Below are 24,964 nucleotides of genomic sequence, written 5' to 3' on the forward strand. Positions count from 1 at the left end.
TAACTATGCGATATCCAAGAGCGAGGAGAACTTGGGCTGCGTCAAGCTCATGGCTGTAATGATTTCTGTAACCCACCAGATGTCACTGTTTTCGAGGCTTCGGATCTTCTTCAGGCACGACTATGAAGAACCTTCAAAAGCCTCACAGACCTTCATCCGCCCATCAGTAGCGCGAACTGTTCGCATTGCGCAGCTGGTCCCCTCACAGTTTCTCGTTTCTCCCGAATTTCAAAGCCCGCCCCTCTATGCACCCACGTGAGCACACACTGCGTCACGTGGCCCGTAGCGTAACCCGGAAGTGAACTCGTCAGCTCATAGTCATTCATTCCCGACTGTCATCTCAGGCGCTGACAGGTAATTCTGCGGTTCTGCTGTATTTTTTGAGCAATGTTGCCAAGTTTTATTTCAAACTCTTTGTTTATTTGACGTCTTCTTTTGGTTTGGTGACACTTAGGGAATGGGGTGCGCAGCACTTGTTAATCGCGCTGTGGCCCTTCAGTGAGTAAGCAAGTCTTCCGATTAGTCAGAAGTGCGCAGCGCTCTTAGTTTGCTTTCAGAAGCGATAAACAAAGTTTCTATAATTTTTAAACTGTGCCAAATGCTCTTCTGGTTTTCGGACATGCTTTATTCATATCAATCTGTTTAATACGGTACTGTCTCTAAACTCCTTTTTTTTTCGCTTACCTGCTAATCCAGTCCTCAATCGTATTATGTGTGATTTGTTGTATTGGGTTTTGAATGGGGATCGATTAACAAGCGACATGCCAAACTGTTGCACGGGAGAAAAGTAACAGCCGGAATAGAATAACCGAGAAAGTTCTTCGTGTTTGAGGTGCAAATACCGACGCGTGGTGACAGTTCGGGTGATTTACTTCATTTTAAAGTTGACGCGCCAGGTACATCGAAACCTGAAGTGGCTTTGTTAAAAAAGTGACTTCTTTGCAGACATGTAAACTACCATCTCGATGCTTAAAAATGGTAATGCTAAGATTTTTAAAAATCTTTAACATGATAATAAATGTACAATCATGTGAAAAGTTCCCATGGAAATTGTTGACTTTTTCAACATATTTGAACAGGCAAACAGTAGATCTTCATGCAGACAGCGCCTACAGTTAACGGTGATATACTTAAACAAAAACACAGGGAAATTGAGCCTTTTCATTCATTTATCCATCCATCCGTTATCACACCCTCTCTATCCTAACTACAAGGTCACAGGGGTCTGCTGGAGCCAATCCCAGCCAACACAGGGCACAAGGCAGGAAACAAAGCCCGGGCAGGGCGCCAGCCCACTGCAGGACACGCACACACACACCAAACACACATTAGGGACAATTTAGAATCACTAATCTACCTAACCTGCATGTCTTTGGACTGTGGGAGGAAACCAGAGCACCCGGAGAAAAACCCACTCAGACACGGGGAGAACATGCAAACTCCACGCAGGGAGGACCCAGGAAGCGAACCCGGGTCTCTTAACTGTGAGGCAGCAGTGCTACCCACTGTGCCACCGTGCCGCCCCTTTCATTCATTCATTTATTCAACACAAATAACCAATAGATGTAATGGACTGCTTGGGAAAAAAATAAGCCCACCTTGGCCTCCAAAGCTGGTTTTGCCCCCATTAATATAGAAAGGACATCTCATAGGCATTTTGTATAACGACCCACCAGTCTGTGACATTTAACTCCATAAATTTTTGACCAGTCCGGTTGTAAGATGTTCAGGCTTTTCTTGCATGTCCTGCCCATTTCAAATCCCCCCACAACCTTTCAATGGGATTCAAATGGGTGCTTTGACTCAACCTGCCCACAACCCTCCATTTCATATTGTTGAGCCGTTCCTTGTCTGATCTGCTGGTGTCCGTCAGATTGGTATGGTGTTGAAATGTCCATTTCTGGTTCACCTTGAGCGTTCGGAATGATGGCCTCATATTCCTCTTAATCATACTTTGATAGGACACAGAATTCAAATTTGACTCAATGACTACAAGCCATCCAGGCCCTGAGGCAGCAAAGCAGCCTCAAAGCAGAACAAGTCCACCACACGTGCTTCACTGTTGTTACGAGGTTCATCTACTGACATGTCTGCCGTTACTTTGGCCAACCATCTCTTGATATTGATTCACCTGTGCAGAGCACATTGTTCTAGAAGGCCTGCTCTTTGCCTAGATGTGCAATGGAAAACTGTAGTCTTTTTGCTTAAATGTTCTTTTTTGCCCAGCGTCAATGTTTTCCTGGTACGCATGACATGACAAGCTGATAGTAGATGCATGCACTTTGACCCTAACCTTTGCAAGAGTTACTTACAAATCCCGCAGTAACGTTTTGGGGTTCTTAGAGAGTTCTTTAGTATTTTCATCCGTTGGGCTGAATTTGCTGGGCTGTCCAACCCTGGACAATTTGTTTGAAATCTTCACCGCTTGCAGATGATTTTCTTTACAGTGGAATGATTGGTTTGAAATGGTTGGCGATCTTGCCAGACTCCTAGGCATCCAAAACGCTCTTTATGATGTGTCTGGAAAACTCTTCTGATCTTGGCATGATGACACACCACACATCACATACACACACACACACACGTCAATAGCAAACAGGAGCGCCAGATCCGAGCTAATCTGTGGTTTAAATAAGACAAGTCCATCTGAAGGCACCATGAGGAGCTTCTTAATCATGAACACCTAATCTGACACCCCTGCTTCAAATTTTAATTTTTAAAGTGGTGATAAATGTAGGGGTTTCTTTACTATTTTTACTAAATCTGCATTTTTATTAATTTTAGATTATGAGAATGAACACCCCATGTCAATTTTCTGAGTCATTTGTTCATGCATATATCACCTTTATCTGTAGGCATCTGGTTGCATTAAGTTCTACGGTTTGCCTGTTCAATTATGTTGAAAAAGTGAACAGTTTCCATGGGGTAAAGTTACTTTTTCCCCATGCTTTTTTGTGACATTGATACTTTGAATTCATCTTCATGCACTTTGAAAACTGATACCGCATGGATGCATGGTGACAGTTTTACCGATTTGTTGAATTTTGAAGGTGTCCCGCCCGCTACTGTGGAACTTCAAGTGGCCGTGTTACAAAGTCCGTTCTACCCTCTCGATGCTTCGAAGTCCTAATTTTGCTGCCCAAACAAATGATTTTTTAAATTTATAGCATAAGAAATGTATTTGGAAGTTGTCTTACCAGCTATGGGGTGGCACGGTGGCACAGGGGTTGCGCTGCTGCCTTGCAGTTAGGAGACCTGGGTTCGTTTCCCGGCTCCTCCCTGCGTGGAGTTTGCACGTTTTCCCCGTTTTCCCCCCAGTCCAAAGACATGCAGGTTAGGTGGATTGGCGATTCTAAGTTTCCCTAGCGTGCGCTTGGTGCGTGGGTTTGGGTGTGTGTGTCCTGCGGTGGGTTGGCGCCCTGCCCGGGATTGGTTCCTGCCTTGTGCCCTGTGTTGGCTGGGATTGGCTCCAGCAGACCCCCGTGACCCTGTGTTTGGATTCAACGGGTTGGAAAATGGATGGATGGATGGATTACTAGCTATGGTGGAACTTTAAGTGGCCATTTTAAAAAGACAATTCTTTATGGACGTAGAAACTGCCATCTCCATTACTTAAAAATGCTCATTTTGATTGCAAAACATTTTTTTTTAAATATGTAGCATAATAAGAAATGTATTTATGTAGTGTTGATATTTCAAGTTTTTGTACCTTAAAAACAGAAAATAGGTTAAGTGCCACTGAAATAATGGTAAAATTTTGGACGCGAGTAGCGTCAGTAGGCTTTGCGCCCTCAGAACTATTCAATAACATTTCAGTAATTATTTTCCTTTCTGATCATAAAATAGGTCATTACGATAGCAGTCGACAAGAAGACTTCGTAATTAATTGCAGAATTATAGTATTTTTTTATTTTATTGTTTTTATTAAATTCAGAAGCATCGTGACCGTTTTACCGATTTGTTGAATTTTGAAGGTGTCCCTCCCGCTACTGTGGAACCACCAGTTGGTCGTGTTACAAAATCAGTTCTTTGTCGACATAGAAACTACCATCTCCATGCTTCAAAATTCTAATTTTGCTGCCAAAACGAATGATTTTTAAAATTTATAACTTCGGAAATGTATTTGGAAGTTGTCTTACTAGCTATGATGGAACCTTAAGTGGCCATTTTAAAAAAGACAATTCTTAATGGATGTAGAAACTGGCATCTTCGTTACTTGAAAATGCTCATTTTGATAGTAAAACATTTTTTTTTTTAAATATCTACGTGGGTTTCCTCCCACAGTCCAAATACATGCAGGTTAGGTGCATTGGCGATTCTAAGCGGGTTGGATGATGGATGGATGGATGGATGTAGCATAATAAGAACTGTATTTATGTAGCATTAATATTTTGATTTCTAGTTTTTGTACCTTGAAAGTAGAAAATAGGTTAAATGCCACTGAACTAATGATAAAATTTCGGACGTGAGTAGCGTCAGTAGGCTTTGTGCCTTCGGAACTGAGTTACCCAAACTATTCAATAACTTTTCAGTAATTATTTTCCTTTCTGATCATAAAATAGGTCATTATGATAGCAATTACAGTTTACAATACAATACAATACAGTTTATTTTTGTATAGCCCAAAATCACACAGGAAGTGCCGCAATGGTCTTTAACAGGCCCTGCCTTTTGACAGCCCCCCAGCCTTGACTCTCTGAGAAGACAAGGAAAAACTCCCAATAAAAACCTTGTAGGGAAAAATGGAAGAAACCTCGGGAAAGGCAGTTCAAAGAGAGACCCCTTTCCAGGTAGGTTGGGCGTGCAGTGGGTGTCAAAAGTAGGGGGTCAATACAATACAATATACACAACAGAACAATTCCTTAATACAGCATAATAAAAATTTTAGAAGTACGGTTTAACAGTAGATGATATGACATAATTAGGTTTGGATATTTTTAGAGTCCTGGAGACCTCATCCATCTAGCTGCCTCCCCATTTGGCCATGCCACGGTTGAAACGCGTTGCTCCGATGAAAGGACCCCTCTTTCTCATGATTCCTGTGATCCTCCATCAGGGATGACTTTACCATAGGCAGGCAAACAACTTGGCCGTGGGCCGTGGCACCAATTGCCACATTTGGGTACCGAGAAAAGAAACAGAATAGGTGAGGGTTAGTATTCAAATATAATTATCAATTGACAAGAAGACTTCGTAATTAATTGCAGAATTACGGTATTTTTACATTTTTTTATTTTATTGATTTATTTAAAATCAAATAACATTCCATACAAACAACTCAAGTTTTACCAGGCTCAAAACAAATCAGCCCATTACGGTATTACAGCATTACGGTATTTGAGGATTCCTCTTTCTCTTGCACGATTTCGCTCAAAAACTAATCGGCACATCGTCATCTCATAAGTTAGGTATTTTTCCGTCCAGCCATTTTAGCTGTGGGCCGTCCACAAGAAATGGTAACACACACACACACACACACACACACACACACACACACACACACAGACAGACACACCCATCCCCATCATCGAGATATTGATGTTTTTGGTATCGGGGGGACCCTAAAACGTTGAGATCCGTTAAAAACTAACGATTAAAATTTTGGACGAATCTAAAGCTTTTGCTCCTCCCCTATGGGCGACAGGTTATGATGGGGGAGGATGCAAAGCATTAATAGTATCAATGCCATAAAAATGAACTCAATAAACCAAGTAACTGAAAAGTTGTTAGAACTGTTGCCTTACATGATGCGACACGGTAGTTCTCAACCTTTGTGGATGTTGGGATACAGTTTTATCCATTTTTGTTCTGCGATGACCCTTTGTTAACATTAATTTTTATTTACTTTTATTTGCGACGTAGACACTTTTATCCAAAATGACTTACACAAGAGGTCAACGTAATTGAGTAAACAGCAGTCTGATAGACACTTTATTAATATATTCAAGGGGAAATTCCCATACTTCAGCAGCAGCATACTGATAAAAAACAATATTACATTAAAGAGTGATAAAATAAAAAGCAGTGCAAATTAAAAAATGCAAGGTGGAGAGTGCAAGGCAGGTATAACAGTCTATAATCTTGTGTAATGTTAACGTTTACCCCACCAAACCCAAACGGGTGGAATTGACGAGTCGCATCGTGTGGGGCAGGAACGATCTCCTTAGTCTGTCAGTGGAGCAGGACGGTGACAGCAGTCTGTTTCTGAAGCTGCCCCTCTGTCTGGAGATGATCCTGTTCAGTGGATGCAGTGGATTCTCCATGATTGACAGGAGTCTGCTCAGAGCCCGTCGCTCTGCCACCGATGTCAAACTGTCCAGCTCCGTGCCCACAATAGAGCCTGCCTTCCTCACCAGTTTGTCCAGGCGTGAGACGTCCCTCTTCATTATGCTGCCTCCCCAGCACACCACCACGTAGAAGAGGGCGCTCGCCACAACCATCTGATAGAACATCTGCAGCATCTTATTTCAGATGTTGAAGGACGCCAGCCTTCTAAGGAAGTATAGTCAGCTCTGTCCTCTCTTGCACAGAGCATCAGTATTGGCAGTCCAGTCCAATTTATCATCCAGCTGCACTCCCAGGTATTTATAGGTATTTCTGTACCCTCCACACACAGTCACCACTGATGATCACGGGGTCCATGAGGGGCCTGGGCCTCCTAAAATCCACCACCAGCTCCTTGGTTTTGCTGGTGTTCAGGTGTAGGTGGTTTGAGTCGCACCATTTAACATATAACATTTAAGCATAGGGGTGTAGTAGCATGGAATAAGCAAATTGACTGTGTTCAACGTGTTAAAAGTCTGGACTGATATAATGTTGTTATACAAACAACCTTCTTGTTCTTCTTTCGGCTGCTCCCGTTAGGGTCGTCACAGCAGATCATCTTTTTCCATCTTTTCCTGTCTTCCTCATCTTGCTCTGTCACACTCATCACCTGCATGTCCTCTCTCACAAACTTGATAGGCTGCTGCATTCCTCCCATCTGAGCCCAATTCGTTGAAATGACTGTGCCTGAAGCACTCGACATAATACAAGAATAAATTCAAAATTCTTCTAAAAAAAATGTTTTTTTTTTATGGCGGTATCAGAATCTTCTGTAAGTGAGCAAATGTAATCAATTAGTAGCACTTTAAAATGATCTAGGAGGAATCCAGGAGCTAATTTCTAAATAAGGGATTAGAAATCAATTGGTACTTTAATAGGATTTTTCAGTACTTTGAACGTCTCATGCATTATGCACCTTATACATAAATGAAAAATTGGAGCACTTCAGGTTTTAGAATCCTTTATATCTTTGTAATGGCATGCAATTAATTATTAAAAAATTTCCCCTTTTTGACTGAGATGACAGTGATAACAAGAACATTAAGCTGATCTGAATGTTTTTATTCATCTTTTTTTTTTTAATACACAGAATTTCTGTTCAATTTCAAAAGGCTTTAATTGCCATTTGTATTTTAGCTCCATTTTTTTTTTGTTTTGTTTTGATTGATTTGAATTTGAAGTAAACAACATTCCATACAGTCAAGCCAAACTTAACAAACCAAAATTCAACCACCACCCAAGAGAAAGAGAGGCGAGCCAACAGCCAGAGCAAATCTTTAAAAGCAGCAAGGAAGGAATGCATCCAATTCCCCGAAATTGAAGCATATTCTAAAATGTTACTGATTACATCCTGCCAGGTTTTAAAAATTTTTTACAAAGATCCTCTAAGTGAGAATTAGGTTTTTTCCAATTTTAAATAGTATAGAGCGTCAGTTACCCACTGACTTCAAAATGGTGGGCTGGGATTCTTCCAGTTGAGGAAGGTAAGTCAACGAGTTAGGGAACATTTATACTTCATGCTTAGAACGCATACGCGCACTCATCATGGCTGTCCCGCATTCCCATATATATATACTAGCGAATGGCAGCCGGATCAAATCAGGCTACAAATTCTGTTTGTGAAATCCATACTGTCTCTGCAAAGAATTATTTGTTTTTTGAAGTCCTTGAGATGATTTTGTTATCATGGCACTGGTTTGTGCTTAAAATAGACCTTTTTGGCCGATGAAGAGCTTCCTGTTTAAACGGGGCTGCGAGACGTGAACTCAGCTCTTCGACGCACCTCATTTAATTTTTTTCCGGCAAACAAATTTTCAACACAAACCGTATTTTACGACTCTAATCAGAGTCGGAGTAATGATTATGTTGGCGTAGTCAATTTTAGATCTGAGATCGGCTAAAATTTAAACAGTGACCGTTGTTATTACCCAGCCGTCATTACTCAGTTTGCCAATAGATGTCAGAAGGACGGATGCCAAAACCGAACTGCCCAAAGATAGATTTTGATGTACCAAGCAAATGGCGATACGTTCTAAATTACTTACGGTTCCGGAGCTGTCGAAGGGTTTAAGTCAGTCGACGATGTTAGTCCTGGAAAGTACGCCCCACCAAACCAACTTTCCAAAAACCAACCAAACTTACTGTTATCTGCTCGAACCAACACTGACTTACTATACTCGGCTGTCCAGCGGCGTCACTGAAGCATTCGAACATTCTTAACCAATCATACAATACTGCGTCCGCGTTTGCCACGTTATGTTCTAACTACAGAGGCAGAGTCCCATTGCATGGTTCTAACTTGTATTGAGTCGAGGTATTGACGCGAACACCATACATACGGGGTACTGACACAAACACCATACATACGGAGTATTGACGCGAACACCATACATACGAATAGTATCAAATTATATATAAGGATATAAAATCCAACATCTGTCTGTCTGTATGTCTTTCCACTTTTCACGAGAGAAATACTTAATGGATTTAGATTATTTTTTTTCTATCATTTGCTTGAACATTCTGTTTGAGTTTGCGACTTCTCATCGCACTCTCATCGCATATATCGCTTGCAGGAGCGATATATTTACGCTAAACCGAGGCAGAGGCTGCAGGCCGAGGGGAGGGGGAAGCGTGACGTCAGGAGTGGGGAGCTGGGCATGGCCCTTCTCGCTGTCCTGTTTCACTACTATGTGGGCAGAGCCACGGAGGACGGCCAGTATTTATTAAATCTTCTCTTTCTACTGTAAAACATGCAGAACACTACAAATACAAAGTCAGAAATGTGGATTTTTGCGAATTTCCTTTCCAGAATGGTGAGCTTTTGAACAGCACACTGCACATGTGCGATTGACACGAACATAACTTTCGATTTCACTGTCCATTTCAATGTCACTGCCTGAATACAGATTCACTTTGTCATCACCGCTCACATCACTGTCAAGAGTGTGCAACACCTGGCCTGCGGAAAAACGTTTCTTACGAGATGGCATTATGAGGCTAGGAGAAGACGTGTCTGCACCGTTGCCCCTATGCTAGTTGGAATATGCAACAGCACCCTCGCTTCCCAGGTGTGGATTAAGAGGGTTAGAAAATCACAACATAGTTCAGAAAAAGTTTTATTCTTTTGGAAAAAGTAGAACGTTGCTAGAAGTTTCATTTCTGCATGTATGTGAAACAACAGTCATGCAAAAATAAAATTAGCTTACAGCCACTGTTGTTAGCGGTTGATGTAAATCAGGGTGCCCAGCTCTGATCCTGGAGGGCCACAGTGGCTGCAGGTTTTCATTCTAACCATTTTCTTAATTAATGTCCTAGGGGGTTTTGCCCTCTGCTCGCTTCATTCGCCAACCCCCGGGCAGGTGCCGCTTCGCAGTTCTTCAACTCACGTATGTGAATGCGGTTGTTCCATTTAGGAGAATTGTTATTTTCATGGGAATTGTTACATATGTATAATAGAACTATTTTACATTACAGCGAGTAATTAACCATATAAATAGTAAAACGCAATACTTTGAAAGTAAATTATGTTTCATGTTGGTTTAGAGTCATTCATTGTGTTATACAATTTTGTTCTGTTTGGCTTTGAAATTAGCATGCAAATACTTTTTAAACTTACATTTTTACTTTCAAACTTAATTAAAAACAATTTTTTGAATAAAATTTTCGTCAATATCTCATTGAATTTTGATTCTGTGTTTGGGCTTACATTTTGACAACGCAACGTATAACTGCCAGTTAGTGAATTTCGTTTCTTTCTCTCTAATAAATAAACCGACTTTTTTCGAAAGTTTGTCTCTGTGATTTGTTAATTGCCTTTACAAAATGGGAAATGTTTAATGTTTTAATACGAATGGCATATCAATATCTCCTTTTGTTGTCTTATGCTATCCGCGGAAGATGTACTACATTACCTTTCTTGGATACATCCTTCTTTCAACTGTAATTCGGCCGGTGGAAGACTGGACGGTGCTAACGCTTGTAGATATTCTTCGTGATATTGTAAGCTGATGTTTTCATTGTCCGCACCATCACCACTACCTGTTTCAGCATAGTCGATCGATACGCATTTAACCAATTTGCCGTACAGTGATCCCCTGCCTATCGCGGAAGTTTTGTTCCATGCCCATCAGCGATAGGTGAAAATCCATGATATATAAAGACCATGTAAATAAACATTTTTTAATAGTTGAATCCTTAAAATACCCCTCCCACATACTTTAAACACATGTAAACGTATTAAAACACACTTTGTAAACACATATGACATGTGGATGTTGGGCTAAGGATATGAGTAACATAATAATAATAATAATAATGTAGCGTACCGTCGATTCATTCAAGCTGTAATGGCGAGCGATGTCTATGTAATGCTTTCCTTCCCTTCTGAGAAGATGCAGGACACTTGGGAGCCATCGTAGGGCTTAAAACAGAACGAAAAGTTCACTCACAACAATTGGACCACAAGCAAGGTACGCGATACATGCATCGGTGACCCACGCTCGCTGTTCTAGCGAGATTACACCATGTTAGCAGCAGCCAATCAGAGAGAATGAAAATCTCACTCAGATTGGTTGAGTCTCCTATTTCAGCCAATAACAGGCCTTGTAAGAAATCAGCTGGGTACTGGGCGCAATAGCTGAATCTGGGATCACTGTATAACCTTGTATGACATTTTACACATTCATTTCTTTGACTTCATCGTTTCTCAGTGCTAGGATTGCCCGTGTGCTCATTTCTTCTGTTGTTATCCCTTCGGAATGAAATTCTTCAATAAGATTTGGACATAATACTTCTTCTTTTATTGGGAACTTAAAGTGAGGAAAACATAAAAATTTATAAGAGCTGAGAGAGCAGGAACTGTGTCTGCAAAAGCATTCACATGAATGAGAGGTGAGAGGGCAGTGTGCGTATATGAATATGGTTGAGAGGAGGGCAGAGCTTGAAAAAAATCTCATGGCCAAAGTCTCGTCTTGTGGGACTTGAAAAAATCTCTTGGAAATAGTCTCGTCTCATCTCAGGATTTTCTTTTATAATAGAGAGATTACTCTTTGGCTTCTGATTAACTTCATTTTAATTGATTAGTTATTTAAAATTCAGACCCTTTAAATCAGGGGTGAGCAGCATCAGTCCTGGAGGGCCGCAATCGGGGTGCCCAGCTCTGATCCTGGAGGGCCACAGCCACTACAGGTTTTCATTCTAACCATTTTCTTAATTAGTGATTAGTTTTGGCTGCTGATTAACTTCATTTTAATTGACTTTTAATCAGGGGCGAGTAACATCAGTCCTGGAGGGCTGCAATGGCTGCAGGTTTTTGTTCCAACCAAGTTGCTTCATGAGAAGTCATTTATTGCTAATGAAGCACTTGGTGCCCGAGTGACATTTTTCTGCTTGTCTCGCTTGTTAAGATTTTGCACCCTTCATTGCTTATTTTAGTCTTTAAACATCTGCATCCATTGTTTTTAATTATAACTTATTAGCAATAAGATGCAAATGACAAAGGAACCAGCAATTCTCCGTCTCGCATGTTTCCACTCACACCTGTGTGTTTTCGTCATTCACTATTTGGTTTAATTAAATACTCGGCAGAAAACTGAGGAGAAAGTGAAGAAGTGAAAATTACTCCTCCATTTTAGGCTCCCAATCATTTGGGTGATTATTATTTGAAAGGAGAAAAAAAATCTATGATTTAAGAGTGGCCTGACATTGCAGACTTAAAACACTAACAAGTCATGGTATTAAATAAGGCCTGCTATTGGCAAGGATTGTTTTCTAATTAAGCAACTGGGTTGGAATCAAAACCTGCAGCCGCTGCCACCTTCAGGACTGACGTTGCTCATCCTTGGTATAAATTAAATGATCAATATACAGTATTGCTTTCCTTTTTAAAAAAAACAAAAAAGGGCTTGCAGCGGTGACTTTATCCAGATGCCAAGGTTATTTGCAAAATGAGCTCCGTTGTAAGTTCTGTGCCATACCACACGTGGTAGGCTTAATGAACTGAAGACTTCGCTGCCATCATGTGGTACACTGCAGGAGAGCAGTAAAATACCCTTAAGCTGCATACCATCTCTCTGAGAAATGATTCTGGTGAAAGTGAAAAACTCTACTGCTCTAAAAATGACACAATGGGAAGGTCATTCAAAAATGTATTAGAGAAACGACCGTTCAGCTGCTGCCTGATATTTATTTTGCTTGGGATAAAGTTGAATGTCAGTGTGGATGTATTACTAGATCAGGGTTCTCAAACTCCGGTCCTGGAGGGCCACAGTGATTGCAGGTTTTCATTCTAACCCTTTTCTTAATTAGTGACCTGTTTTTGTTGCTAACTCACTTCTTTTGAATTCATTTTGATTGACTTGTCTTTTAAGATTTCGTCCCCTGAATTTTATCATCGTTCCACTGAATTGGCTCATTTCTTTCCTTAAACGGCACCCAAACAGAAATGAAATGTGAAGTGAGGGAGCCAACAGAAGCCCAACTACCGTATATACTCACGGATAAGTTCTCCCGCGGATAAGTCAGGACTTGATTTTACCGTGTAATTTCTGGTATTTTGTAATGTCGGTTGTATAAGTCGAATGCAGAAAACTCACGCTGTTGGTCCAAGAGATTATGATATGCTAACGCCCCACCTGAGAGAGAGGAACCATGGAGCGCATGGCCTTTGTTTTCTATGTGGGTGCGGAAATGTCCCGCGGATAAGTCAGGACTTGATTTTATCGTGTAATTTCTGGTATTTTGTAATGTCGGTTGTATAAGTCGAATGCAGAAAACTCACGCTGTTGGTCCAAGAGATTATGATATGCTAACGCCCACCTGAGAGAGAGGAACCATGGAGCACATGGCCTTTGTTTTCTATGTAGGTGCGGAAATGTGCTGTATCAGCGTGTGCTCCTAACCTCTCTGTTGTGACTACATGACCACATGGTAATACCCAAACTATTCCAAAGCAACAGTTGCCCTGATTTGTGTTTTTTGTATATCACACCCTCATACACCTTTAACGTAAGAGCATCCTTTATCTACGATGGAGCGTTCGATCAGAAGAAAATCTGAAGCTGGTTTTAAATTAAATGTCATTGAAGAAGCGAAAGAAATTAGTAATTGCGCTGCTGCAACAAAATTTGATACGTCTGAGAAACTAATGTGAGATTGGACTGATGCGACAAACAATTAAGTGTCGCATTTCTAAACGGGCGTTTAAGTTGGGGACTGATTTTATGATCGATTTTTCAGGTTTCAAGACCCGACTTATACGTGAGTATATACGGTAAATCAGGGCCTCAAACTCCAACCCATTGCTTCATTTGGCGTCAAGTCTTGTCATTAATTAAACCCATTTTTTAATTCCATGGCTTGTTAACTGCTCTCATTGTGCAATAGCAGACATTTCTGAAATTGTTGATTTATTCTTTTCTAAGAGCACTGGCAAAATGTTTTGTGGACCTGAGCAGATTAATATTCCTGAGACCGTCACCTTTCTTTATTTTCAGATATTGTGTGATGGACACCAGGTGTTTTGGCTCATTTTGTGTCTCACTCTGGTTTAGCTGCTAATTAAGGAGAAAGAAACAATTAAGGGGCCTGAGTCTTCAAGAGCAAGTCAAATAAAATGAATTCTAAAGAAGTGAATTAGCTGCAAAAACTGGACACTGATTAAGAACAGGGTTAGAATGAAAAACTGCAGCCACTGCGGCCCTCCAGGACCAGAGTTTGAGATCCCAGTACTAGACCATGATGATGAAGAGGGTTTCAGTTTACTGATGTTTTTGCACTCCAATCCTCCCTAATGGCCATGAGCTCTGGATTACGGTTTTAATGTCTTTGTGCAACCAGTTACAAAACAGTCTAAGGTGCAGAGAGCTTTGGCTTTTTTGTTTCCTTTGCATAAATTGTCAAGTTGTGGTAATTTCAAAGCTCTTTTCACTCTGCAAATGACTTTTAAGTTGTACACAATGTATTGTACAAGTATTTTAATAAACCTGTTGCATTTGGTAGGATTGCATATGAAGTATCATTCTTTAAATATTGTAGGGTTTGGTGAATAAAAATGTACACTTATTTTGTATATTTACATTTTACAGATTTTTAAAACCATTGAATTCAAAGCCAACAAACCAGACTATGGCGGCAGATTCCATGGAAATTGATGACACTTTGTATAGGTAAGAAAAATGAGATCATATTTCTAAAAATTTTTAAATATTGTTTTGATGGCTTGTCATTTTACTGTAATTAAAAGCCATTTACTTCTTAAAAGTTTGGACACCCCACAAATGTTCATGTTTTTGATAGTAGTAGGGTGTTGTACCATGTTAGCCATCATGGATGTAATGAGAAGTCAAGCAAAAAGACCCTTTTTATTGGCCAACTAAAAAGATTTCAATATGTAAACTTTTGAGTTGCCTCGAAAGCTTGCATATTGTAATCTTTTTAGTTAGCCAATAAAAGGGGTCTTTTTGCTTGACTTCTCATTACCATATATACTCGCGGATAAGTCGGGACTTGATTTTACCGTATAATTTCTGGTATTTTATAATGTTGGTCATATAAGTCAAATGCGGAAAACTTACGCTATCGGTCCAAGAGTTTATGATATGCTAACGCCCACCTGAGAGAGTAAACACGGAGCACACAGCCTTTTTATCTCTATGCATTGTGCATTACACAGTAATACCCGAACTGTTCTGAAGCAATGTTTGCACTGATTTGTGTTTTTTGTATCTCACACCCTCATACACCTTTATTGTAAGAGCATCTCTTATCTGTGATGGAGCGTTCGATTAGAAGCTGGTTTTAAATTAAAAGCCATTGAAGTAGTAAAAGAATTTGGTAACTGAGTTGCTGCAACAAAATTCAATGCGTCTGAGAAACTGATGCGAGATTGGAGGAGGCAAGATGATCTATAAAAAACATTGTGTCACATTTTTGAACGGGCGTAGAAGTTGGGGTCTGATTTTATGATCGATTTTTCCCAACTTATATGTGAGCACATATGGTACATTGATACTGTGGGGGGAATAAGTATTGAACGTGTCAACATTTTTTTTAGTAAATATATTTTCAGTGTGGTTAGTCACATGAAATTCTCACCAGACATTGGTATTAACTCAAGAAATCCACAAATACAGTGGTGTGAAAAACTATTTGCCCCCTTCCTGATTTCTTATTCTTTTGCAAAATATTTCTGATCATCAAAAACATTTAACCATTAGTCAAATATAACACAAGTAAACACAAAATGCAGTTTTTAAATGATGGTTTTTATTATTTAGGGAGAAAAAAAAAATCCAAACCTACATGGCCCTGTGTGAAAACGTAATTGCCCCCTTGTTAAAAAATCACCTAACTGTGGTGTATCACACCTGAGTTCAATTTCCGTAGCCACCTCCAGGCCTGATTACTGCCACACCTGCCTGTTTCAATCAAGAAATCACTTCAATAGGAGCTGCCTGACACAGAGAAGTAGACCAAAAGCACCTCAAAAGCTAGACATCATGCCAAGATCCAAAGCAATTCAGGAACAAATGAGAACAGCAGTAATTGAGATCTATCAGTCTGGTGAAGGTTATAAAGCCATTTCTAAAGCTTTGGGACTCCAGCGAACCACAGTGAGAGCCATTATCCACAAATGGCAAAAACATGGAACAGTGGTGAACCTTCCCAGGAGTGGCCGGCCGACTAAAATTACCCCTAGAGCGCAGAGACGACTCATCCGAGAGGTCACAAAAGACCCCAGGACAGCGTCTAAAGAACTGCAGGCCTCACTTGCCTCAATTAAGGTCAGTGTTCACGACTCCACCATAAGAAAGAGACTGGGCAAAAACGGCCTGCATGGCAGATTTCCAAGACGCAAACCACTGTTAAGCAAAAAGAACATTAGGGCTCGTCTCAATTTTGCTAAGAAACATCTCAATGATTGCCAAGACTTTTGGGAAAATACCTTGTGGACTGATGAGACAAAAGTTGAACTTTTGGAAGGCAAATGTCCGTTACATCTGGCGTAAAAGGAACACAGCATTTCAGAAAAAGAACATCATACCAACAGTAAAATATGGTGGTGGTAGTGTGATGGTCTAGGGTTGTTTTGCTGCTTCAGGACCTGGAAGGCTTGCTGTGATAGATGGAACCATGAATTCTACTGTCTACCAAAAAATCCTGAAGGAGAATGTCCGGCCATCTGTTCGTCAACTTAAGCTGAAGCGATCTTGGGTGCTGCAACAGGACAATGACCCAAAACACACCAGCAAATCCACCTCTGAATGGCTGAAGAAAAACAAAATGAAGACTTTGGAGTGGCCTAGTCAAAGTCCTGACCTGAATCCAATTGAGATGCTATGGCATGACCTTAAAAAGGCGGTTCATGCTAGAAAACCCTCAAATAAAGCTGAATTACAACAATTCTGCAAAGATGAGTGGGCCAAAATTCCTCCGGAGCGCTGTAAAAGAGTCATTGCAAGTTATCGCATAACGCTTGATTGCAGTTATTGCTGCTAAGGGTGGCCCAACCAGTTATTAGGTTCAGGGGGCAATTACTTTTTCACACGGGGCCATGTAGGTTTGGATTTTTTTTTCTCCCTAAATAATAAAAACCATCATTTAAAAACTGAATTTTGTGTTTACTTGTGTTATATTTGACTAATGGTTAAATGTGTTTGATGATCAGAAACATTTTGTGTGACAAACATGCAAAAGAATAAGAAATCAGGAAGGGGGCAAATAGTTTTTCACACCACTGTATAAAGAATTCACAACATTAAAGGCCATAAATCAAGGTATGTGTAGTGAAGTGGAATGACCCAGGGAAAAAGTAGTAAACACACTGATTTAATATTTAGTGGAGAAGTCTTTGTTTGTACAGTCACCTTTTAGTGTTTATGATGACTCTCTGAAGAGCCTTCTTGTCAGCCACGTAGCAGCCAGCATACCGTAACGCGATACCATATGTTAAGTGTGCTTTCCATAGGGCAGCAAGGACACCAACAGCTGCTTGGACAGGAAGCCTTCCTCAGTAGAGCCGCTTCTGTGCCTTCCTCACCTATGTTAATGGACCATGTGAGGTCTTCGGAGATTTGTGTGCCAGGGAATTTAAAGCTAGGTACTCTATCCACTATGTCTCCTCTGATGTATAAAAGCAGGTTCCTTTTCCTCTGCCTCTTAAAGCCGATAATCAGCTCATTTGCTTTGGCGGTGTTGAGTGCCAAGTTGTTAATGAAGACAGTTTGCTAACCTCATCCCTACAGACAAACTTGTCACCGCTACATATCAGTCCTACCGCAGTGGTGACATCTGCAAGCTTGATGATTATATTTGTGCTATGTATTAGTGTGCAATAGTGGGTATATAAAGAATAAAAAAGAGAGCCCAGTAAGCAGCCCTGTGGAGCTCCAGTACTGAGTGTCAGGGTCAGGGAGTGGTGGGTTTCTAGTCTTAACAGTCTGCGGTCTGTTTGTTAAGAAGTCCTTGGTCTATCTACATGTGTGCTGATTGACACTCAGGTTGACCATTTTGGTCACCATCTTGCTAGGGATGATTGTGTTAAAAGTGGAACTGAAGTCCACAAATAATATCTTCACGTATACTACTACCGGTATTGTAAGTGAGTCAGTGCAGTGTGGAGAGCTGTATTAATGGTATCTTCTGTTCACCTGTTGGCTCTGCAGATGAATCGGTGCTGATTCAAGGTGGGTGAAAGTGAAGATTTGCTCAGAACTAGGTTCTCGAAACATTTCATTATAGTGGGGGTGAGAGCCTCAGGTCTGTAGTCATTATGACTGCTGATTAGAACAGGGACAATGATGGCAGACTTGATTCATTTGCGGACAGTGCATTGTAACAAAGAGAGATTAAACATTTTGCTAAACCCCTCTGCCAGCAGATTTGCACAATTTCTGAGTGCCCTCCCGGGAATTCCATCTGAGCCAGCAGCTTTCCTTGGGTTGACATTGCGGAGCGCTCTTCTGACGTCTTTTGTGCTAAAAATGCCATACTGTTAGCAGCTGATGACCGTGCCATCCTGGTGTCTGCCTCAGTCACCTCATTCACCTCAAAATGGGCAAAAAAGTGGTTGAGTTCCTATGCCCTTGAGTCCCTGCTGCTGATGGTTGGGTCTTTGCAGTTTTTATAGTTCGTAAATTGATGGATGCCTTGCCATACACGTTGGGGGTCTCCATCATTGAAATGACATTCAAAATTCTGCCTGTAATCTGCTTTTGCATTCTTGATGGCTCACTTCAATTTGGACCTGCCGCACAATATAATTCACCATTGCCAGACCTAAAGGCTGAATTGCACTCTTTTAGCCGAAGCTTGACGTCTCTGGTCATCCAAGGTTTACTGTTTGGGAAGTATTGAATGTGCTTGCTAATAGTGATGCTATCTACACAGTTCTGTATGTAAAACAGAGTCACCTGAGGTTGTACTTGATTAAAAAAACAGTAGAAAGAGTGCTAAAATTATATGATGTGCAATCACATTTATGAAATATTTTTCTTTTGCATCTTTTTCCCTTCTGCAGTCGCCAACGTTATGTTCTTGGGGACAGTGCTATGCAACAGATGGCCCAGTCACATGTGTTTCTGAGTGGAATGGGAGGATTGGGAATTGAGATTGGTAAGTTTCTTGATGGTGGTTTGAAACTGGAAAAGTTAATATTCTGTAATGCCTTCACCATCTTCTGCAGGGTTTTATAATCTTGAGCAGGTATCATACCAACATGTGGCACAGCCACTGAGAATGGAGTCTACTCTGCAGCTGTAGAAGTTAGCAAGATGAGATGGAGAAATGCAGGCATTTCTCAGATGTCTAATGAACTAGAGGTGTTGCTGAGCCTTCTTAAGAAGAGAAGAAATCTGTGGTGCTCACTTCAGCTCATCAGTGATAGCCACTCAAAGAAATTTAAAGCTGCTCATCTTTTCAACAAGATCCCCCTCCAATGTAAATGGTAGTTTGCTTTCCATTTCCTGAAGTCTATGGCCAGCTATTTGATTTTGATGATATTAGAGGACAAGTGTGGAATTGTTAAAGTCTCAAGTTATTTCTTCACAATCTTGGTATATATTAATTAATTAGATAGATAGATAGATAGTGTGGAGCCGACCCGGACACAGACAGGCGGACATGTTGTTTTTCACCACTACACGTATTTATTATACACTATATACAATTATGAGGTGTCACTCAGACACAAAATAAAGTGCACAAACCCCAAACACACAGTCCTGGCCACTCAATGCCTTTTCTTCGGGCCGCCTCCACAATCTCTGCTCCTGCTTCGTCCTTCTTCCACCCGACTCCAGCTCTGAATGAAGGGAGACGGCCCCTTTTATACGCTCTCGGATGAGCTCCAGGTGGTTTCCGACACTCCCCCGTTGGCTACGCCCCAGCGTGGCAGAAGTCCCGGCAGCTCACCGGGTGTCCTCCTAATTCTTCCCCCCAGCACTTCCTGGTGTGGCGGAAGTGCTAAGGTAACAGGTCCCGAAGGCATTGGGGCGCCTCCTGGGCGGTGACCACGGGCCCCTACAGGGTGGGGCTTCCATGCTCTCAACCCGTGGCCCCCAAAGCAACCAGGATGGCAGCCCCCACGTGATCCAGGGTGACGCAGACCCACATCCGGTCCCTCACGGCGTCCCGGCCAGGTCGTTGCCCCTGGCATCCCTGACAATAGATAGATAAATACTTTATTAATCCCCAAGGGGAAATTCACATACTTCAGCAGCAGCATACTGATAAAAACAATATTAAATTAAAGAGTGATAACAATGCAGTGCAAGTTAAAAAATGCAGGGTGGAGAGTGCGAGGCAGGTATAACAGTCTATAATCTTGTATAATGTTAACGTTTACCCCCCTGGGTGGAATTGAAGAGTCACATAGTGTGGGGGAGGAACGATCACCTCAGTCTGTCAGTGGAGCAGGACGGTGACAGCAGTCTGTCGCTGAAGCTGCTCCTCTGTCTGGAGTTGATACAGTTCAGTGGATGCCGTGGATTCTCCATGATTGACAGGAGCCTGTGCAGTGCTCATCGCTCTGCCACAGATGTCAAACTGTCCAGCTCCGTGCCTACAATAGAGCCTGCCTTCCTCACCAGTTTGTCCAGGCGTGAGGCATCCCTCTTCTTTATGCTGCCTCCCCAGCAAACCACCGTGTAGAAGAAGGCGCTCGCCACAACCGTCTGATTGAAGATCTGCAGCATCTTATTGCAGATGTTGAAGGATGCCAGCCTTCTAAGGAAGTATAGTCGGCTCTGTCCTGTCTTGCACAGAGCATCAGTATTGGCGGTCCAGTCCAATTTATCATCCAGCTGCACGCCCAGGTATTTATAGGTCTGCATCCTCTGCACAGTCACCTCTGATGATCACAGGGTCCATGGGGGTCTGGGCCTCCTGAAATCCACCACCAGCTCCTAAGTTTTGCTGTAAATACATTTAACAAAGTCCTTGATTAGGTTCCTATACTCCTCCTCCTGCCCACTCCTGATGCAGCCCATGATAGCAGTGCCGTCAGCAAACTTTTGCACGTGGCAGGACTCCGAGTTGTATTGGAAGTCCGATGTATGTTGGCTGAACAGGACCGGAGAAAGTACAGTCCCCTGCGGCAATCATGTGTTGCTGACTACAATGTCGGAACTGCAGTTCCCGAGACGCACATACTGAGTTCTGTCTGTAAGATAGTCAATGATCCATGCCACCAGATGTGAATCTACTCCCATCTCTGTCAGCCTGTCCCTAAGGAGTAGAGGTTGAATGGTGTTGAAGGCGCTAGTGAAGTCCAGAAACATAATTCTTACTGCACCACTGCTTCTGTCCAAGTGGGAGAGGGATTGGTGTAGCATATAGATGATGGCATCCTCCGCTCCCACCTTCTCCTGGTATGCGAACTGCAGAGGGTCGAGGGTGTGGTGGACCTGTGGCCTCAGGTGGTGAAGCAGCAGCCGCTCCATGGTCTTCATCACATGTGACGTCAAGGCGACAGGCCTGAAGTCATTCAGCTCACCAGGACGTGATACCTTTGGGACTGGGGTGATGCAAAATGTTTTTCAAAGCCTCAGGACTCTCCCCTGTTACAGGCTCAGGTTGAAGATGCACTGTAGAGGACTCCCCAGCTCCAGTGCACAGGCCTTCAACAGTCATGGTGATGCTCCATCTGGACCTGCTGCTTTGCTGGCACAAGTATCCTCAGCTCTCTGCTTACCTGGGCTGCTGTAATTGTGGGTAGGGGGAAACTCTCTCCTATGCTGGTATCAGCAGAAGGATGGGTGGAGGATGCAGTACTCTGAGGTGAGAGTGGGTTAGGGTGGTCAAACCTGTTAAAAAAGTTGTTCATCAGGTTTGTTTTCTCCATGTCTCTCTCGATGGTGGCACCCCACTTCGAGCTTCAGCCAGTGATGATCTTCATGCCATCCCACACTTCCTTCATGCTGTTATTCTGCAACTTCTGCTCCAGTTTTCTCCTGTACTGCTCCTTCGCCGCCCTGAGCTGGACTCCAAGTTCCTTCTGCACGCGCTTGAGCTCATGCTGATCACCGCCTTTAAAAGGCCGTTTCTTCTGGTTCAAAAGGCTCTTGATGTGACTTGTAATCCATGGCTTGTTGTTAGCATAGCAGCGTACTGTTCATACTGGAACTACAATGTCCATACAGAAGTTCATGTAGTCAGTAGTGCAGTCAACAACCTCCTCAATGTTCTCACTATATGACTCCTGCAGGATATCCTAGTCCGTAGTTCCAAAGCAGTCTCTCAGAGCCTGCTCTGCCTCAAGGGACCACCTCCTGAATGAGCGTGTGGTTGTAGGTAGCGCCCTCACTCTTGGTTTGTAGTGAGGCTGAAGCAGAACCAGGTTATGATCTGCTTTTTTAAGCGCAGGCAGCGGGGTGGTGCTGTATGCATCTTTAACATTTGCATACAGTAGTTCGATAGTCCTATTTCCCTGGGAGTTACAATCCACATACTGAGAGAAGGCAGGTAATGTTTTGTCCAGCGTCTCCAGAGATTAGCACAAGTGCCTCAGGGTGCTGTGTTTGTAGTTTAGCAGCAGCGGAATGGATGATGTCACCCGCTAACTCCACGTCCGCCCGAGGAGGGATGTAAACAATAACAACAATGATGTGTCCAAACTCTCTGAGCAAGTAGTAGGGACGCAGATTTATGGCCAACAGTTCGATGTCCCTGTAGCAAGTGGAGATTTTGACGTTTAAATGTCCAGGGTTACACCACCTTGTGTTCAGATAGAGAGAGAGTCCTCCTCCTTTCTGCTTCCCACAGGTATTTGCATCTCTGTCCGCTCTAACTGTGCTAATTCCGAGTAGCTCCACGTTAGCATCTGGGATGCTAGTTGTTAGCCACGTTTCACAAAAACACAACAAACTGTATTCTCTGTAGTCCTGACTAAAAGAAGTGGGAGTACAGGGTGATGGAACCTCATCAGAATTGGCTGATGTTAAGAGTGTTGTTCCACAGAGGTCAGTACAGGGCCGCTGCTATCTGTAATATATATAAATGATTTGAATAGGAATATAAAGAATAAGCTGGTTTAAGTTTGTGGATGATACCAAGATAGGTGGATCAGCAGATAACTTGGAATCCGTTATATCATTACAGAAGGAATTGGATAACAGACAGGCTTGGGCAGATTTGTGGCAGATCAAATTTAATGTCAGTAAATGTAAAGTACAGGGTGAGTCAAATTATGTTAACATTTGAATGGCAGAAACAATTTATTCACAAAGCATACTTCATATGTGCAGGAATACACAATGGGTGCTCAGAAAATTGAGAGTACACCTTATGAGAAGGATTTAGGAGTCATAGTGGACTGTAAGCTATCCCAACACTTCCCAACAGTGTTCAGAAGCCATTATGAAGGCTAACAGAATGTCAGGTCATATAGCGCCTTGATGTGTGGAGTACAAGTCCAAGAAGGTTCAGCTCAAGCTTTATAACACGCTGGTGAGGCCTCATCTGGAGTACTGTGTGCAGTTTTGGTCTCCAGACTACAAAAAGGACATAACAGCACTAGAGAAGGTCCAGAGAAGAGCAACTAGGCCGATTCCAGGACTACAGGGGATGAGTTATGAGGAAAGATTAAAAGAGCTGAGCCTTTACAGTTTAAGCAAAAGAAGTTTAAGAGGAGACCTGATAGAAGTGTTTAAAATTAAGAAGGGAATTAGTCTAGTGGATCGAGACAGTGACTTTAATATGAGTTCATCAAGAACATGGAGACACAGTTGAAAACTTGTTAAGGGTAAATTTCACAAAAACATTAGGAAGTTTTTTGTTACACAAAGAACGATATACACTTGGAATAAGCGACCAAGTAGTGTGGTAGACAGTTGAACTTTAGGGACTTTCAAAACTCGACTTGATATTTTTTTGGAAGAAATAAGTGGATAGGACTGGTGAGCTTTGTTGGGCTGAATGTCCTGTCTAGAGTGTTTTACTAATGTTCTAAGCAGATGTGTAGGTGTTCTGCAACTAACCAACAAATTTCTCAAGATATATTTGTGTTCTTTTACTGCTATTATTTTGCCAACCAGTAATGGCTCAGTGCATGATAACATGCAGTGAATACACTTGACTAGTTTTCATCCTCTTTCTCTGTACGTTTATCATTCATTTGCTCAGAGGTTGATGCGCTTGCTGCTTCCTGAGTGGCTCTTCTTTTCTCCACCCTCGCGGCACGCTTCTTCTATTTTTTCGTCGGCATCTTTTCGCGTTAAAACTTATTAAGTCAGTGTTTGTGTTGCAATTACTTAGTACGTTTTCTTTAATTTTTCACTTAACCTGACACTTAACTCTTCAATCTGTCTCAAGAATGATTTGGTAGGGATGTGAACGGCGCCTGTATGCATACGCCATACGGCCGCCTTGATTCTACAATCAAATAAAATAAAATAGAAAGAGGAATAACCTTGGAGGTCAATCATCACACCGAAAGTGGATAGTAGACATCACGTAGTATATGTGCAGCAAATTTCAGGTCAATTGGTTAAACGGTTTGCGAGCTACAGGTGATTTAAAATCCTAGACAGACAAACAAACAGCCTTGGTAGCGTATTATATATATGAAGATATCACTAAGTTACTGGAGCTGATTACCGTTTAGCTTGCTACATTCACTTGTCCATGAGTAAAATGTTCCTCGCATACATCAGTCCCTGCTTCTAATGGTGACTCACTTTGGCTTTTGTTGATGGTTTTAAAAGAAACTATTCTTTTGAATGGAAATGGTTAATCATTAAAAATAAGGGGAATTTTGGGCATGAATACCATGTAGCACATTCAGTGAAAATAGTTTCATGCAGTGCACCTCAAAAAGGTGAAGGTAACCATTTTCTCCAAATCGTTTAAGCTTCTGTCTTCTTTAATGGTGTCATCTTGAAGTTGAGCATAATTCTCTAGTAGCTGGTTCTTCTGAGATATCCTTTTCATTAAAATTTTGGCATACATATCAACCAAGTATTGATTTAGAAGTGTTCTGTAATATAGGAAGTGATTATCTTGTCTTCTTTGCTTCATAATTCTTTAAGAGTAGAAGTGTGTTGCCGAAACCATTTGATGGACAAGTTCTTTGCTAGAACTGCCTACTTGATGAATAGAAATTTTGTTGCCATCTTCACCATTGAAAAACTCCAGCGAATAT

The 24,964-nt window shown here is 41.7% G+C and overlaps 1 protein-coding gene across 1 annotated transcript in view; it reads left to right on the top strand.

Moving 5' to 3' along the window:
• The first annotated feature begins 249 nt into the window (after window positions 1–249).
• uba6 (ubiquitin like modifier activating enzyme 6) overlaps window positions 250–24,964 on the top strand; it is a 123,280-nt gene continuing 98,565 nt past the window's right edge. The window contains exons 1-3 of the mRNA XM_039758221.1: window positions 250–354; window positions 14,412–14,492; window positions 18,845–18,939. Of these exons, the coding sequence (XP_039614155.1) occupies window positions 14,452–14,492; window positions 18,845–18,939 (136 nt within the window). The 5' untranslated portion in view covers window positions 250–354; window positions 14,412–14,451. The remainder of the gene's footprint in view (window positions 355–14,411; window positions 14,493–18,844; window positions 18,940–24,964) is intronic.

The sequence above is a fragment of the Polypterus senegalus genome, chromosome 7 (assembly GCF_016835505.1).
Source record: "Polypterus senegalus isolate Bchr_013 chromosome 7, ASM1683550v1, whole genome shotgun sequence".
In the NCBI taxonomy this organism is placed as follows: domain Eukaryota; kingdom Metazoa; phylum Chordata; class Cladistia; order Polypteriformes; family Polypteridae; genus Polypterus; species Polypterus senegalus.